The 12,815-nt window shown below is 38.5% G+C and overlaps 1 protein-coding gene across 3 annotated transcripts in view; it reads right to left on the bottom strand.

Moving 5' to 3' along the window:
• The window catches only part of elp1 (elongator acetyltransferase complex subunit 1), a 91,532-nt gene that overhangs the window by 24,238 nt on the left and 54,479 nt on the right, over window positions 1–12,815 (bottom strand). For all 3 annotated transcript variants that reach the window (XM_059974769.1, XM_059974770.1, XM_059974771.1), the window contains 8 exons: window positions 11,184–11,299; window positions 10,933–11,006; window positions 7,903–7,981; window positions 5,601–5,680; window positions 4,143–4,274; window positions 3,189–3,274; window positions 2,037–2,185; window positions 1,266–1,389 (listed from right to left, as the gene is read on the bottom strand). In XM_059974769.1, coding sequence (XP_059830752.1) covers window positions 1,266–1,389; window positions 2,037–2,185; window positions 3,189–3,274; window positions 4,143–4,274; window positions 5,601–5,680; window positions 7,903–7,981; window positions 10,933–11,006; window positions 11,184–11,299 — 840 coding nt within the window. The remainder of the gene's footprint in view (window positions 1–1,265; window positions 1,390–2,036; window positions 2,186–3,188; window positions 3,275–4,142; window positions 4,275–5,600; window positions 5,681–7,902; window positions 7,982–10,932; window positions 11,007–11,183; window positions 11,300–12,815) is intronic.

Genomic DNA, 12,815 nt, shown 5'->3' with positions numbered 1-12,815 from the left:
TCGTAATGGACACCAATTCTACAAACAATGCCCCTGGGCTCACTGAACTACATACAGCACTGTTTGCTAATTCTAAAATTCTTATACTTATTTCAAAGTTTAAGGTTCAAAGAAAATTTATTATCAAAATACATACATGTCATCCTGAGATTCATTGTGTTTCTTGGATTTACTGTGTATGCTGGCAAGAAAACTAAAGATTGCAACCAACAGGACAGACAAACAACCAATGTGCAAAGGACAATAAACTTCAAATACAAAAGAGAAAAAAAACCAATAAATATTGAGGACATGAGACATAGATTCCTTGAAAGTGAGTCCATAGGTTGTGGGAAGAATTCGGTGATGGGTCGAGTAAGGTTAGCTCCTCTGGTTCAAGAGCCTGATGGCTGAGGAGAAATTGTTCCTGAACCTGATGGTGTGGATACTGAGGCTTGTGTATTTTCTTCCAAAGTCAAAATAATTTCTCCATATCTGTGACCACCTGGTTCAAAAACCTGCAAGGCCTGTGCTGGTCCCCCAGACTTCTTGCTCATCTCAAACTTAAATCACTCCATCACTTAAAACCTCCTCAACCATGAAAGACTGGAACTAGAGATCCACCCCCCACCGCCCATGTCTCAGTCAATTTATAACTTATGATGCTTGTTAAAACTATGATTTCATGACACTCATTAAAACTTACTCTGACCATAACCTAATATCCCCTTGCATGGCTTGGAATGAAAATACACAACTTTTTGGGACATTCCACCCATTAAAAGGGGACATTAAATGCAAATTACCATTACTGAACAATAAAGAATGTAGGTCACTGCCAGTTATCAAGATAACTGCACACAATACAATATATCAACTGGCCTGACAGTGATTCATAATATTGCAAACATGCAACCTTATGCCTTATTGAAATTAAGAAAATGGTTACAATATTTTGGTGACCAAAAAGCAAGCTATGACTAAAGAGATCCAACACGTCAGAACTGGAAGAGTGCTGAGATCACATTTTCAAAGGAGGAACTATCAGTCTTTAAAAAAAGTTTTTAAAAATTCCCATGAAACAGAAAATCTGGAGGTTTTGCAAATCAGTCATCTCTTCCACCTACTTTACATGCATAAGCATGGACAGAAGCACAAATAATACATATTGATAAATTCCTTGCACACAAGCCTGTATAACATGCACCTTTTGTCCTTTGGATGTATAATTTCTGGAATGAATGGCCTTCCCCTCAAATCTCAAAGCACTCTGGAACCAAACTTACCACATTTACTTAGGTGCTTGACAGCTTTAATGTAACGCTTCAAACATTTATCAATGGTATATCGCTGGTAATTAGCCTCCATTTTCTTTAATTTATTTAAAAATGGTAGATATTCCTTTGGATCCTAAAACAATAAAGTAACAAGTGCATTATGATGAACTAAAACATGTAAAATCAATTTCAAAATCCAATCCAATTTAATGTTAATGTAACATTTTTTTTAAATCAGCCACCTTATAGCCCACTTTCTCCTAGTCACCTCATTTCTTTATTTCTCCTCTTGACTTTCCCCAAGTTGCCACATTTATCCAACCAACCACTCTCTTCATCGAGCCACTAGGTTCACTTATCCATTAATAATAATGCTGAATTTGCTACTGCCCAGTCTTCAGCAAAGTCAGGAAAATAAATGAGCCATTCCATCAGTGGTACTCTCTCTTTGTTTCAAGTTAAGGAATCAGCTGACATCAATGATTCGCCACTTTCAGGAAGCAGAGAAACAACCATGTCTGCAAAATTCCATTGAGGAACTGGGTCTTTATCAAAAACCATTCAACTACTTGACTCTAGTGAATCTTGTTATGGATATCAACCATTCTTCACAATAAAACCTCCAAACTACAAGTTTTCCAATTTTAGCTTTATTTAAAAATATTATTTAATTCAGTTTCATTGATCAAGGTTGTACTTTGCTCTACAGCAACTGGCAAAGGATGAAAAAGGTTACTTAAAAAATTAAATTCTGTACAAAAATGGGAGAAAATTGCAAACCTTTTGTGATTTTTCTGCTACCATCATCACCAGTTCGAAGTCATATGTACCCAGTGCATGATCATACAGTTCATTAACATCTACTAGAAAGAGGAGATATTTCAGGGCTTCCTCAGTACTGACTGCCTCAGGGTCACTTGGAGGATTCACTGCAATTTATAAAAGATAGAAACAATGCTTACAGCAAGAACAAAAGAGCGTCTTCATTTTAATTTAACAGTGAATTCTCTTTCGTGTATCCTGCTATTTGTCAAGAAACGCTGTGCACTTATTGAAGAATGATATGGCTTTTGTTCTGGTATTAATAGTAATAGCATGAGAGAACGTCCCCCGCAACAAAGAGAGAGTGGAATGCTTGCGATGTTATCATAGCAACAACTTGGCTATCAATATAATATGGAATTAACAAACCAACGGGACTGCAGGGAAAACATTTTTACCCAAAGAATAGTCATTATGTGAAACTCTGTAACACTGTTCAGCTGATTAACTTGGGTACATTTAGGGGAAAGTCGGATTAGTATAAGGGTTGAAGGAAGAGGGAAATTCTAACTGGGTATGAGGGGGAAGATCCTGCAACAGCAGACTATAAACAGCAGCATGACACATTCAAGTGGAATAGTCAGCTCTAAACATCTGTTTTTATTGTGGAAATTAAGAATAACAAGTGTTATATTGTAATAATAACATTATTTTGTTACCAAATCAGAGACACTTTTAACTTCCAGTTTTGGCTTATTATTTGGGAAGAACAAGTGTATATGTTATCAGCACAGGTTTGGAGGTTACAGTGTGTTTTCTGAATGATGGAGAGTGCAATTGATTGATGAACTGGTTTAGCTCACTGACATTGACAGTATGCCCTTAACTAATTATGTAACTATCCTTCACTAACTACATTTCTCTGAATATATTTATCCAGATTTTACTCTAAGAATTCTTGTGTTGCAGCTCGGGTCATATTATACTCCTTCGCACTTCAAGGGCAAGTTCTCTACAAAGTAACAAAAGTTGAGAAGAAAGAGAAAAGGCCCTTTAGAACACAGGAAGCAAGTCAGTCAGCCCCGTGACCCTATTCCTATGTGAAAAAACAATGGTCCTTCTGTTGTAATTGACATCTTCCAACACAGTGATATTATCAACATATATTACCCCTGAGCTCATGGACTTTCTGGAGAGCAGTTTCCAGTTCTGGAACACTCTTTCGTACGTGGCAGGTCAGTATAGGCAAACAGTACCTGTACAAAATAATAGAAAGTGAAGTAAATTTAGAAAGGAATTCTTTTTGAAGAAGAGGTGACTCTGAAGTATGTAAGAACATGGAAATGTGGATAACCTGTGGAAATTCAAATGTATCAACTAATTAAGATTCCAATGTCTGCTGCAGCTCAACAGACAAATCTTAAAGAAAAACAGACGCTAAAATCTAATATAAAAACAGAAAATGGTGTAAATACTTAGCAGGTCAAGCAGCATCAAAACTGGCCGTGTTAATGGAGGGTTAGCTGTTTCTCTTTTTGAGAGTGCTGCCTGACCTGCTGAATATACCAATGGTTCATAGGTGGAAGTTTCCACTCAGGAGTAAGGTCATAGATTTACGAGACAAACACACACGTAGACTGTTGCTTCACCATTTTGTTGAAGACTCACCGCTGAGTATTCTAGAAAGCGGTGAGTCTTCAGTTAATCAAGGTTCACTCCCTGAATAACCCAGTTCTTATCCTGTGCATGCTACCCCCTTCAGAAATGCACATGATAGCAGCAAAGTTCTTCAATATGTCTAGGCCAAATCTAATCCCTCAATCAAAATAGTAAGAAAAAAGGAATCGGCTGGATTTTGTTGTACTCAAATTAACTGTTACATTACCATGGCACAAATACTTCAGGAATTTCATTCATCCCAAGTGCTTTATTTATTTACTGAGATAGTGTGGAATAAGCCCATCTGGTCCTGCAAGCCATGCCGCCCAGCAATCTCCCAACTTAATCCTAGACTAATCATGGGACAATTTACAATGACCAATTCACCTATCAACCAGTAGACCTTTCAACAGTGGGAGGAGCATGTCCAGCGATTTGAAAAGATGCCACAAACTGCTTGCTTACTTGTGAGGGTTTATTCTCTCCATTGCAGTTCGCAATGCATCACAGATTGTGTCCACTTTACTCCCAATCTCAGGTGCAGAAGTAGATGAGTTTGAGACATATGGGTACATCGTTTTTGTGACATCTTCCTCTCTGGAAAAGAGCACATACATCAACAAACCATCAGATTTAAAGATAACCTGAGTTTAATTTAGATGTTGAAAAAAAGTTAATATTAGTTTACATTTAAAACAATTTACAGTCAGGAACAAATAAAATCATTAAGAAAGAGATCTACTTGAAGTGTGTCCTCTTGTGAGATCAGGGAATGCTTGACATCTCAGGACACATTTTGTCCTCGGGAAAATGTGCTTTGGCTGGGCAGAGTAGTCAAGGTCGAAATATAAGGGGATAGGATCAGGGAGATAGAGAGTCACAGTATCACAGCACTACAGCTCAGACACAGCCCATTCGGCCAATCTAGTCCATGCCGAACTATTATTCTTTCTAGTCTCATCGACCTGCACCTGTACTATAGCTCTCCATACCCCTCCCATTCATGTAGCGAATCAAACTTCTCTTAAATGCTGAAATCAAACCCGCAGCTACCACTTCCGCTAGCAGTTCATTCTACACTCTCAGTATCATGAGTGAAGATCCCCTCATGTTCTGCTTAAAAATTTCACCTTTCACCCTTCACGCATGACCTCTAATTCTAGTCTCACCGAACCACAGCGGAAAAAGCCTGCTTGCATTTACCTTGTCTATACCACTTGTAATTTTATATATCTCTATCAAATCTCAACTCATTCTCCCATGCTCCAAAGAATAAAGTCCTAACCCACTCAACCTTTCCCTATAACTGAGGTCCTCAAGTCACAGCAACATCCTTATAAGTTTCTGAGGAAAGAGAAAACATTAAAGGTGTTGAGTGGAGAGAGGCAGGGCTCGAGTACAGTGCAATCAGTGGTCAATAAAAGCCCACGTTGTCAGACAAGTTTTACAAATACCCTTCATTAAGCTCTGCACATGTTTCAAGTCTGAAATTTAGGACAGTAATACTTCTGACAACATTATTTGACTGCAGAGGCATTGTACATAATACCCAAGCATAAAATCTGTGTTGCTATTCCTCGAATTGTGAGAGGAGGGAGGGAAGAAATCTCAGTGAGCCTGTTCAGCAGCAAAGGGGAATTAGTGAAGAGAACCATAAGTTAAATAAGGCAATGAACTATCTATTGTAGATTTTCAAAGGAGATCACAGTTTTCTCCAGTGTTTTAGGCTAATGCTTTTTCTGCAATATCACTAACAAAATTAATTTGATTGTTTACATTTCCAGAATCTTTTGTGTTTATCAAAATTCTTTTTTGTATGGATATTACATTGCCTACATGATTATGTTTCAAATACACTGAAGGTTGACAAATTTCAATACCAAGGAAGATTCTTTATTTGTTTTCACCACGAACACCACTTACTTCAGTTCAGTCAGGAACAAGTTGATGTAACTTATGGAAGTGATCTGTTGCAAGAAATTCTCCATATTTTCTAAAAAGACCTGAAATAAACAGGTTTATTTGTAAAATTATACTTGGGCAACAAATAGATGAAATCCTAACCTAATTCTCAAACAATGTACACTATTTGCAACATTCCATCTTTAGCTTTATGTAAATCAGTTGTAGGTCAGACACTTAAACCAGACCTTGGATCAGTTGAATTTTTCTCAACTATGAATTGACATACAGTCACCTGGAATCCATTTTCATATCAAAATGGTTTATTGTGGCTGACAACACCAGGTCTTCAACCAATCACTGATCAACTGCAACAGTTATGTGAATAACATTGTCATCTTCACATTTATCTAAATGTTGGAAATGCTTGAAATACAAAATTTAAAAATGTTTAGAGTTCTTAGGTTTGGTAATAGAATAGTACAGCACAGTACAGGCCCTTCAGCCCACAATGTTGTGCTGACCTTTAAATCCTGCCTCCCATATAACCCCCCACCTTAATATTTGTAGAGAGAAAACACTGAAAGTAAGAGTTACAGAATATGGGATAGGATCAGGGTGATACTTGGTATAAGTAGGATATCTTAGCAAGTTGTTAGATGGAGGGGAGCAGGACTGGAGTACAGTGTAATTAATTGCCAAAAAAGGTCAGAGGTAGGTCAGAGTATGGTAAGTGTGTGGAGCACACTGATAAGGGAGGTGGCAGAGGTAGATACACTAGGGACATTTAAGAGACTCTTACAAAGGCACATAGATGAAAGAAAAACGGAGGGCTATGTGGGAGGGAAGGATTAATCTTGGAGTAGGTTAAAAGGGGCCTATACTGTGCTGTTCTATGGCTTTAATTGCTGACCTTCCATCAGTTCTGATGTAGTTGCACCATAAAAGACTTTCCCTTCAAAGGGTTCTGAGGTTTGGTCCGTTGTCAATTAATTGACACAATTTATCTGCAATCACAGCTAATCAAAACGAGTATGTATCAACACACAGCAAAATATGGACAACTCTCAGGTACGGGCTACGAAGCAGCAGAAAAGACCACCAGCAGTAAGAAAAAAACACTAACCACTTCTTCACATTTAATGGAGTCAGAAAAAAACACTAACCACTTCTTCACATTTAATGGAGTCATCATCTCTGAATTGCCGACCATCTGTATCCTTAGATCAAGCACAAATAATGCAAGCTATATATTCTGCAGAAAAACATTCTCCATCTCAAACCTTTTACACCATCTAGAAATCACGTCAGGCATGTGATGGAATATTTTCCACTACTTGAAATAACAGAGCTCCAATAATATCCAAGAGGCTTGTCCAGGACAAAGCAGCCCACTTGAATAAGATTCCATCGTTATTAATAATTTGAGATCTATGTCCCTAGGCTCGTGACTTGTCAGCAAATGCAGCTATTTTTTATTATTTAGAAGAATAAAAGCATGAATAAGCTATAGCTCTACAGATCAGTAAGACCATGGCAGAACTTCAAATTCACAATGTTCTCCCAAACTCGTCACATCCCTTGACACCCGAAATATCCAAAGAAATTTTCTATTTTCTCTTTGTGTATATACACAGCAACTTAGCCTCCAAAACCTTGTGTGAAGAATACTGAAGATTCACTACCCTGAGTGAAGAAATTTACTTTCGTATTACAGCTGAATCCAGTTCAGTGTATAACAGTTGAGATTGTGACCATGGTTCTAAACAACTCATATGGGGAAACTTCATCCCCTATGTCAAGCCATATAAGAAAATGTTTCAACGTGATCAGATGTCATTCTTCTAAACTCAAAGTGCTGCACAGTCAGCATAACATCTCCTCAGAGGTCAATTTGACCCCTGCCCCCCAATTCCAACCCTACGGATCAAACTGGATGATGCCTTGACAAACCTGAACTCTATCAGCTCTACTGCCATTTAGTTCTAAACTTCAATTACCATCCACTTTGTTTGGTGATAACAAAGTAGCTTTTGTTTTGTATGTATCCCCCAGAATCCTCTTTCCATATGTCAATTTCAATGAAGAGTCACCACGCTAGATTAATTTTCATGAGACAAATTGCCAAGAAATTGAATAAAGTAGTGAACTTCAATTTTAACCAGTACTTTGTAAAAACCACTACGTTGACAGTAGAAGACATAGTGGTTAATATAAACAAGATGGACAGTTCGATCTTGATAAATGATCAGTGGAAGATATGAGATAAAGGTAAACAGGATAGAAATTCAGATATTTATAAAGATCTGTCAGAAGTTCTCACCTTTGGATTGTGATCATAGATAAGATTAAGATTTATTCTCAGTTTTCTCATACATTCAAAGGCCTCCTTGAACTTTAGCCTAAACAGGAATGAGAAGATTGACAATGGAATCACTGGTCCAAGAAAATCTCTATTGTTTGTCCTGCATAAATATAGTGAAACCTATATAGTCCAAAAGCCAAGTCACCTGCAAAGAACAAATATATTGAAATGTGCAAATTGTAATGGAATACAGGATGCATTCAATTTCTGGACAATTCCAAGATAAAAACTATGGACCACTTTCAACAACCAAAGTTCTTTTAGCATTTAGAACAGCAAGCAGCAAAGGCAAGGATATTTTGAACTTTATTTGGTCAGGATAACTGGCTATTCCTGGAAACTGGTACATTTCCATCCCAAATTTCAAGGATTGTGCATGCCAATTAATGAAGATAGGAATGGGCTTTGTAGAGAAGAAAAACTTCATCAATAGGGACCTCTTTACTCACAAGCCTCTTGTCAGTCTCTTCCTAATCCTATAGCAAGTTTATCTGAATTTATGACTGCTGGATAAGAACACAAAGCTTTTTTTCCTACAGTGCAAAAGACAACCACTTTTAAAATAAGAACACCCCCAAAAATAAAACTATCTGTTGACATCAGTGTCTAGTACTGCAATTTACATGTTTAACTAACTTAGCTGCTTAATTTCCCATTCAATGTGTTACAGAGACCCTGTCTCCATGAGATTATTCCAGGTTGCTTGTTACTAGTATTCAATCCAGGAGAAGATGCGTTCAGCAACTCTTGCTCTCTCTCTCCAGTTTTTTTAAACTTTTGTAATACAGTAATAGATTGGGAAGATTTTGCAAATTTTAGGATTTTTAAATACTTTCTGGTATTTTCAGCTATCTTACAAATGATTCCACAATGAAGACCCTCAAAACTCAGCAATGACCCTTTACTTGATCACTTGTTATTGTGATCATAGATCAATACAAGCCTATCCAGTCATCATGCCTGTACCACTTGTGAAAGAGCCTTCGACTCTACTGCTTTCTGCATAGCTCTGTAAATTTTCCTGTTCAGATAAAGATCAACTCTTTGCAAAGTAGTTATCTGCTTCTACTACCCCTCATTCATTCCAGATCACAAAAATCTCATCTCTGTTAGTATCCTCAGTCAATTATCTTAAACTCATATTCAAAGTTCAATGTAAAATTTATGTCACCATATACACCCCTGAGATACATTTTTTTCAGGCATACTCAAATCCATAACAGAACAGATGAATTACCACACCAGCCGGGCGTTGAACCGGAGGACAAAAGACAACAAGCTGTGCAGATGCAAAAGAAAGAAATAATAATAATAAATAAGTAAGCAATAAGTATCGATAACGTGAGATGAAGAGTGTTTTAAAGTGAGCTCTTTGATCGTGGGAACATTTCAGTGATGGGGCAAGTGAAGTTAGTCCCTTTGGTTTAAGAGCCTGATGGTTGAGAAGTATTAACTGTTCCTGATCCTGGTGGTGTGAGTACCTTCATCTTGATGGCAGCAGCGAGGAGAGAGCATGAGAGGTCTTTGATGATGGACTCTGCTCCGTGTAGATGTGCTCAATGGTGCGGAGGGCTTTATCTGTGATGAACTGTGCCATATTCGCTACTTTTTGTGGGATTTTCTGTTGAAGGTATTGGTATTTCCATACCAGGCTGTGATGCAGACGGTCAATATATTCTCCACTGCACACCTATAGAAGTTTGTCAAAGTTTTAGATGTCATGCCAAATCTTTGCAAACTCCCAAGGAAGCAGTGGTGCTGCTGAGCTTTCTTTGTAATTGCACTTAGGTGCTGGGCCCAGGATGGGTCCTCTGAAATAATAACGCGAAGGAATTTAAAGTTGCTGATCCCTTCCGCCTCTGATCCTCCAATGAGGATCCGCTCATGGACCTCTGATTTCTTCCTCCTGTAATAAATAATCAGCTCCTTAGTCTTGCTAAAGTGTCATCAGCAAACTCGAATATGGCATTTGAGAATGCTAAGCCACAAAGTCATAAGTGTAAGGCGAGTAGAGCAGGGGACTAAGCACCAGTCTTGTGGAGCACCTGTGCTGACGGAGATTGTGGAGGTGATGCTAAGGTCTGCAAGTGAGGAAATCGAGGATCCAATTGCACAGGGAGGTATTAAGGCCTAAGTATTGAAGCTTATTGATTAGTTTTAAAGGGACAATGGCATTGAATGCTGAGCTATGGTTGATAAAGAGCATTCTGATGTATTTATCTTTGCTGTCCACACATTCCAGGGTTGAGTGAAGAGCCAATGAGATGGCATCTGCTGTGGACCTCTTGCACTGATCGGCAAACAAGAGGAGATCCAAGTAGTTTCTCAGGTAGGAGTTGATATATTTCATCACAAACTTCTCAAGAACACTTCACCACTGTGGATGTAAGTGTTACTAGCCGACAGTCAATGAGGGAAGTTACTATGTTCCTCTTAGACACCAGCATAATTGAAGCCTGCTTGAAGCAAGTGGGTAACTCGGACTGCCAAAGTGAGAGGTTAAAGATCTCAGTGAACAAGCACTCCAGTCAACTGATCAGCACAGGTCTTTAGTACTTGGCCAGGTACCCTGTCTAGGCTGGATGCTTTTCGTGGGATCACCCTCCTGAAGGCTGCTCATACACTGGCCTCAGAGACTCACAGGGTCTTCAGGGGCTGTGGGAGTTTGTAATGGTATCTCCATTTTTTGACGGTCAAAGCGGGTATAGAAGGCATTGGGTTCATTTGGAAGTGGAGCCCTGATGTTGCCTATGTCACTTGATTTTACTAATAGCATTCAAGCCCTGCCACAACTGTCGAACATCTTTCATTGATTCAAGTTTAGTCCAGAATTGCCACTTTGTCTGTATTGTGTGGACAACACCTTTCTGCAGTGCAAACATCCTAATAAATGGGATAATTTCAGCTTCTGAGAAAGATCTATAAATAGCTGCATTAGCATACAAAAAATGCTTACAAATCTGTAATGAGTTTTGTTAGTGCACAAACCTGTCCAGGTATTTTCTGAGCTGGGCAAGAATTAATGCTCTGTGATGAATAACTTCCAGATTTCCTCGTGGCATCTGCAGTGAATGGAAAACACACAATTGATTCCAAACAATGCTACAAGATCTCTGCACTTTCAATTCTAACCCCTTAACAATTTTTATTTTACTACTAATGGTATTTTTCCTTCTGCAGACTGGGCTTATAGTTTCTGCAGATCCCTTATTTCTCATTTTAGTAATCTCATTGCTAACCTGTAAAATGAGTTTGGCATCGTGAGGTACCACAGTCACTATACGAGATCCCCTTTCCACTCTGCGAACTGTCTCATCATTTGGCTGGGAATCACTGCTTGAAAGATGCAGCAAAGCTGTTTATGAAGGAAATAAAGTCAATCAGTAGATTGTACGACAGTTAAACTACAATTAAATAAACCATACAACAGAAATCCACAAATTCATAAGAATAAGGGCTGCTTAGCACTTGTGTTGGATAAGGTGCTTGTTCATTTTTTTCTCATGCATTTTTAAATATAATTATGGTGAAGAAGTGCATGACTATTTTACAACCACTGTTTTTGTGTACTGTGAGATGACTGCATCCACTCATTCTTCATAAACCACAAAACCATAAGACATAGGAGCAGTTAGGCCATTTGGCCCATTGAGTTTGTTCTGCCATTCAGTCATAGCAGATCCTTCTCCTCACCTCCTCAACCCCATTTCTCAGCCTTCTCCCCGGAACCTTTGAAGCTATATCCAATCAAGAATGTATCAATCTCTGCCTTAAAAACACCCAATGACCTGGCCTCCACAGCTGCCTGTGGTCACAAATTCACCACCCTCTGGCTGAAGAAATTTCTCAGCATCTCCATTTTAAACCTTACCACATCATTCCTTGCTACTGTCTCTGAAAGAATCATATGGCTCACTAGATTACATTTGACAATAGCTCTACCCCAATATAGTGAACATCTACTTTGAAGTGTAGAGATCACAAATTTTCACTTCTTCCTCAGTTCATTAGCTGATTAAATCCTTCAATGTTCCCTGTCATTTCTAACCGCAACACTGTTGGATAGGCACAAAAGCTTCAGTACTGGTAAAGCTCAGTTCCAATCATGTACTACACCCTGTACTCATATTTATTATCACTCACTTATATTGGCTCCTGGTCTCCCAAGACTTCATTTTCATTGTCTATCTGATTTTAAAATCATGCATCACCCTCCCAGATTGCTCCTTTCTATTTCATCTTTTGTGGGTTTTCTTTTAAAAGTATGAATGATTCGTTTTTTAGGAGTTGATGCAATCACGAAAAAGCCACACTACTGGCTGTATTTAATTAGGAGTCTGTGGAAACTTGGTACGTCACCAAAGACAAACAAATTTCTCTAGATATACGGTGAAGAGCACTCTGTCCGGTTGAGTCTCGATCTGGTATGCAGGCTCCAATGTGAAGAACTGAAAGAGGCCGCAGAGGGTTGCAGACTTAGCCAGCTCCAGCAGGAACACAACCCTCCCCACCATTGAAGATTTCTTCACAAGGTGACGCCTCATGGTGGTGGCATTCATCATTAAGGGCCCTCACCATCTGGAACATACCCTTTCCCATTACTACCATTGAGGAGGTTTAGGAGACTGAAGGCCCACAATTAATGTTTTAGAAACAGCTTCTTCCCTCTGAAAGGACCATGAATACTACCTTGCTATTTCTCTTTTGTACCTTTTTTTGTTGCTTATAGCAATTTCTACAACTTGCACTGTACTGCTGCTGCGCTAAACCAATTTAATGCTAATTAGTGATAATAAACCCAATTCTGATTCTATACTTGTTTCTAGTTTTAACTTTTAAAAACTCTTTCAGCTCTATACCTCTTGAAAACA

This window comes from Hypanus sabinus, chromosome 7, assembly GCF_030144855.1.
Source record: "Hypanus sabinus isolate sHypSab1 chromosome 7, sHypSab1.hap1, whole genome shotgun sequence".
Classification (NCBI taxonomy): domain Eukaryota; kingdom Metazoa; phylum Chordata; class Chondrichthyes; order Myliobatiformes; family Dasyatidae; genus Hypanus; species Hypanus sabinus.
The sequence above is the reverse complement of the archived record's forward strand: the minus strand, read 5'-3'. Positions and strand labels throughout refer to the sequence as shown.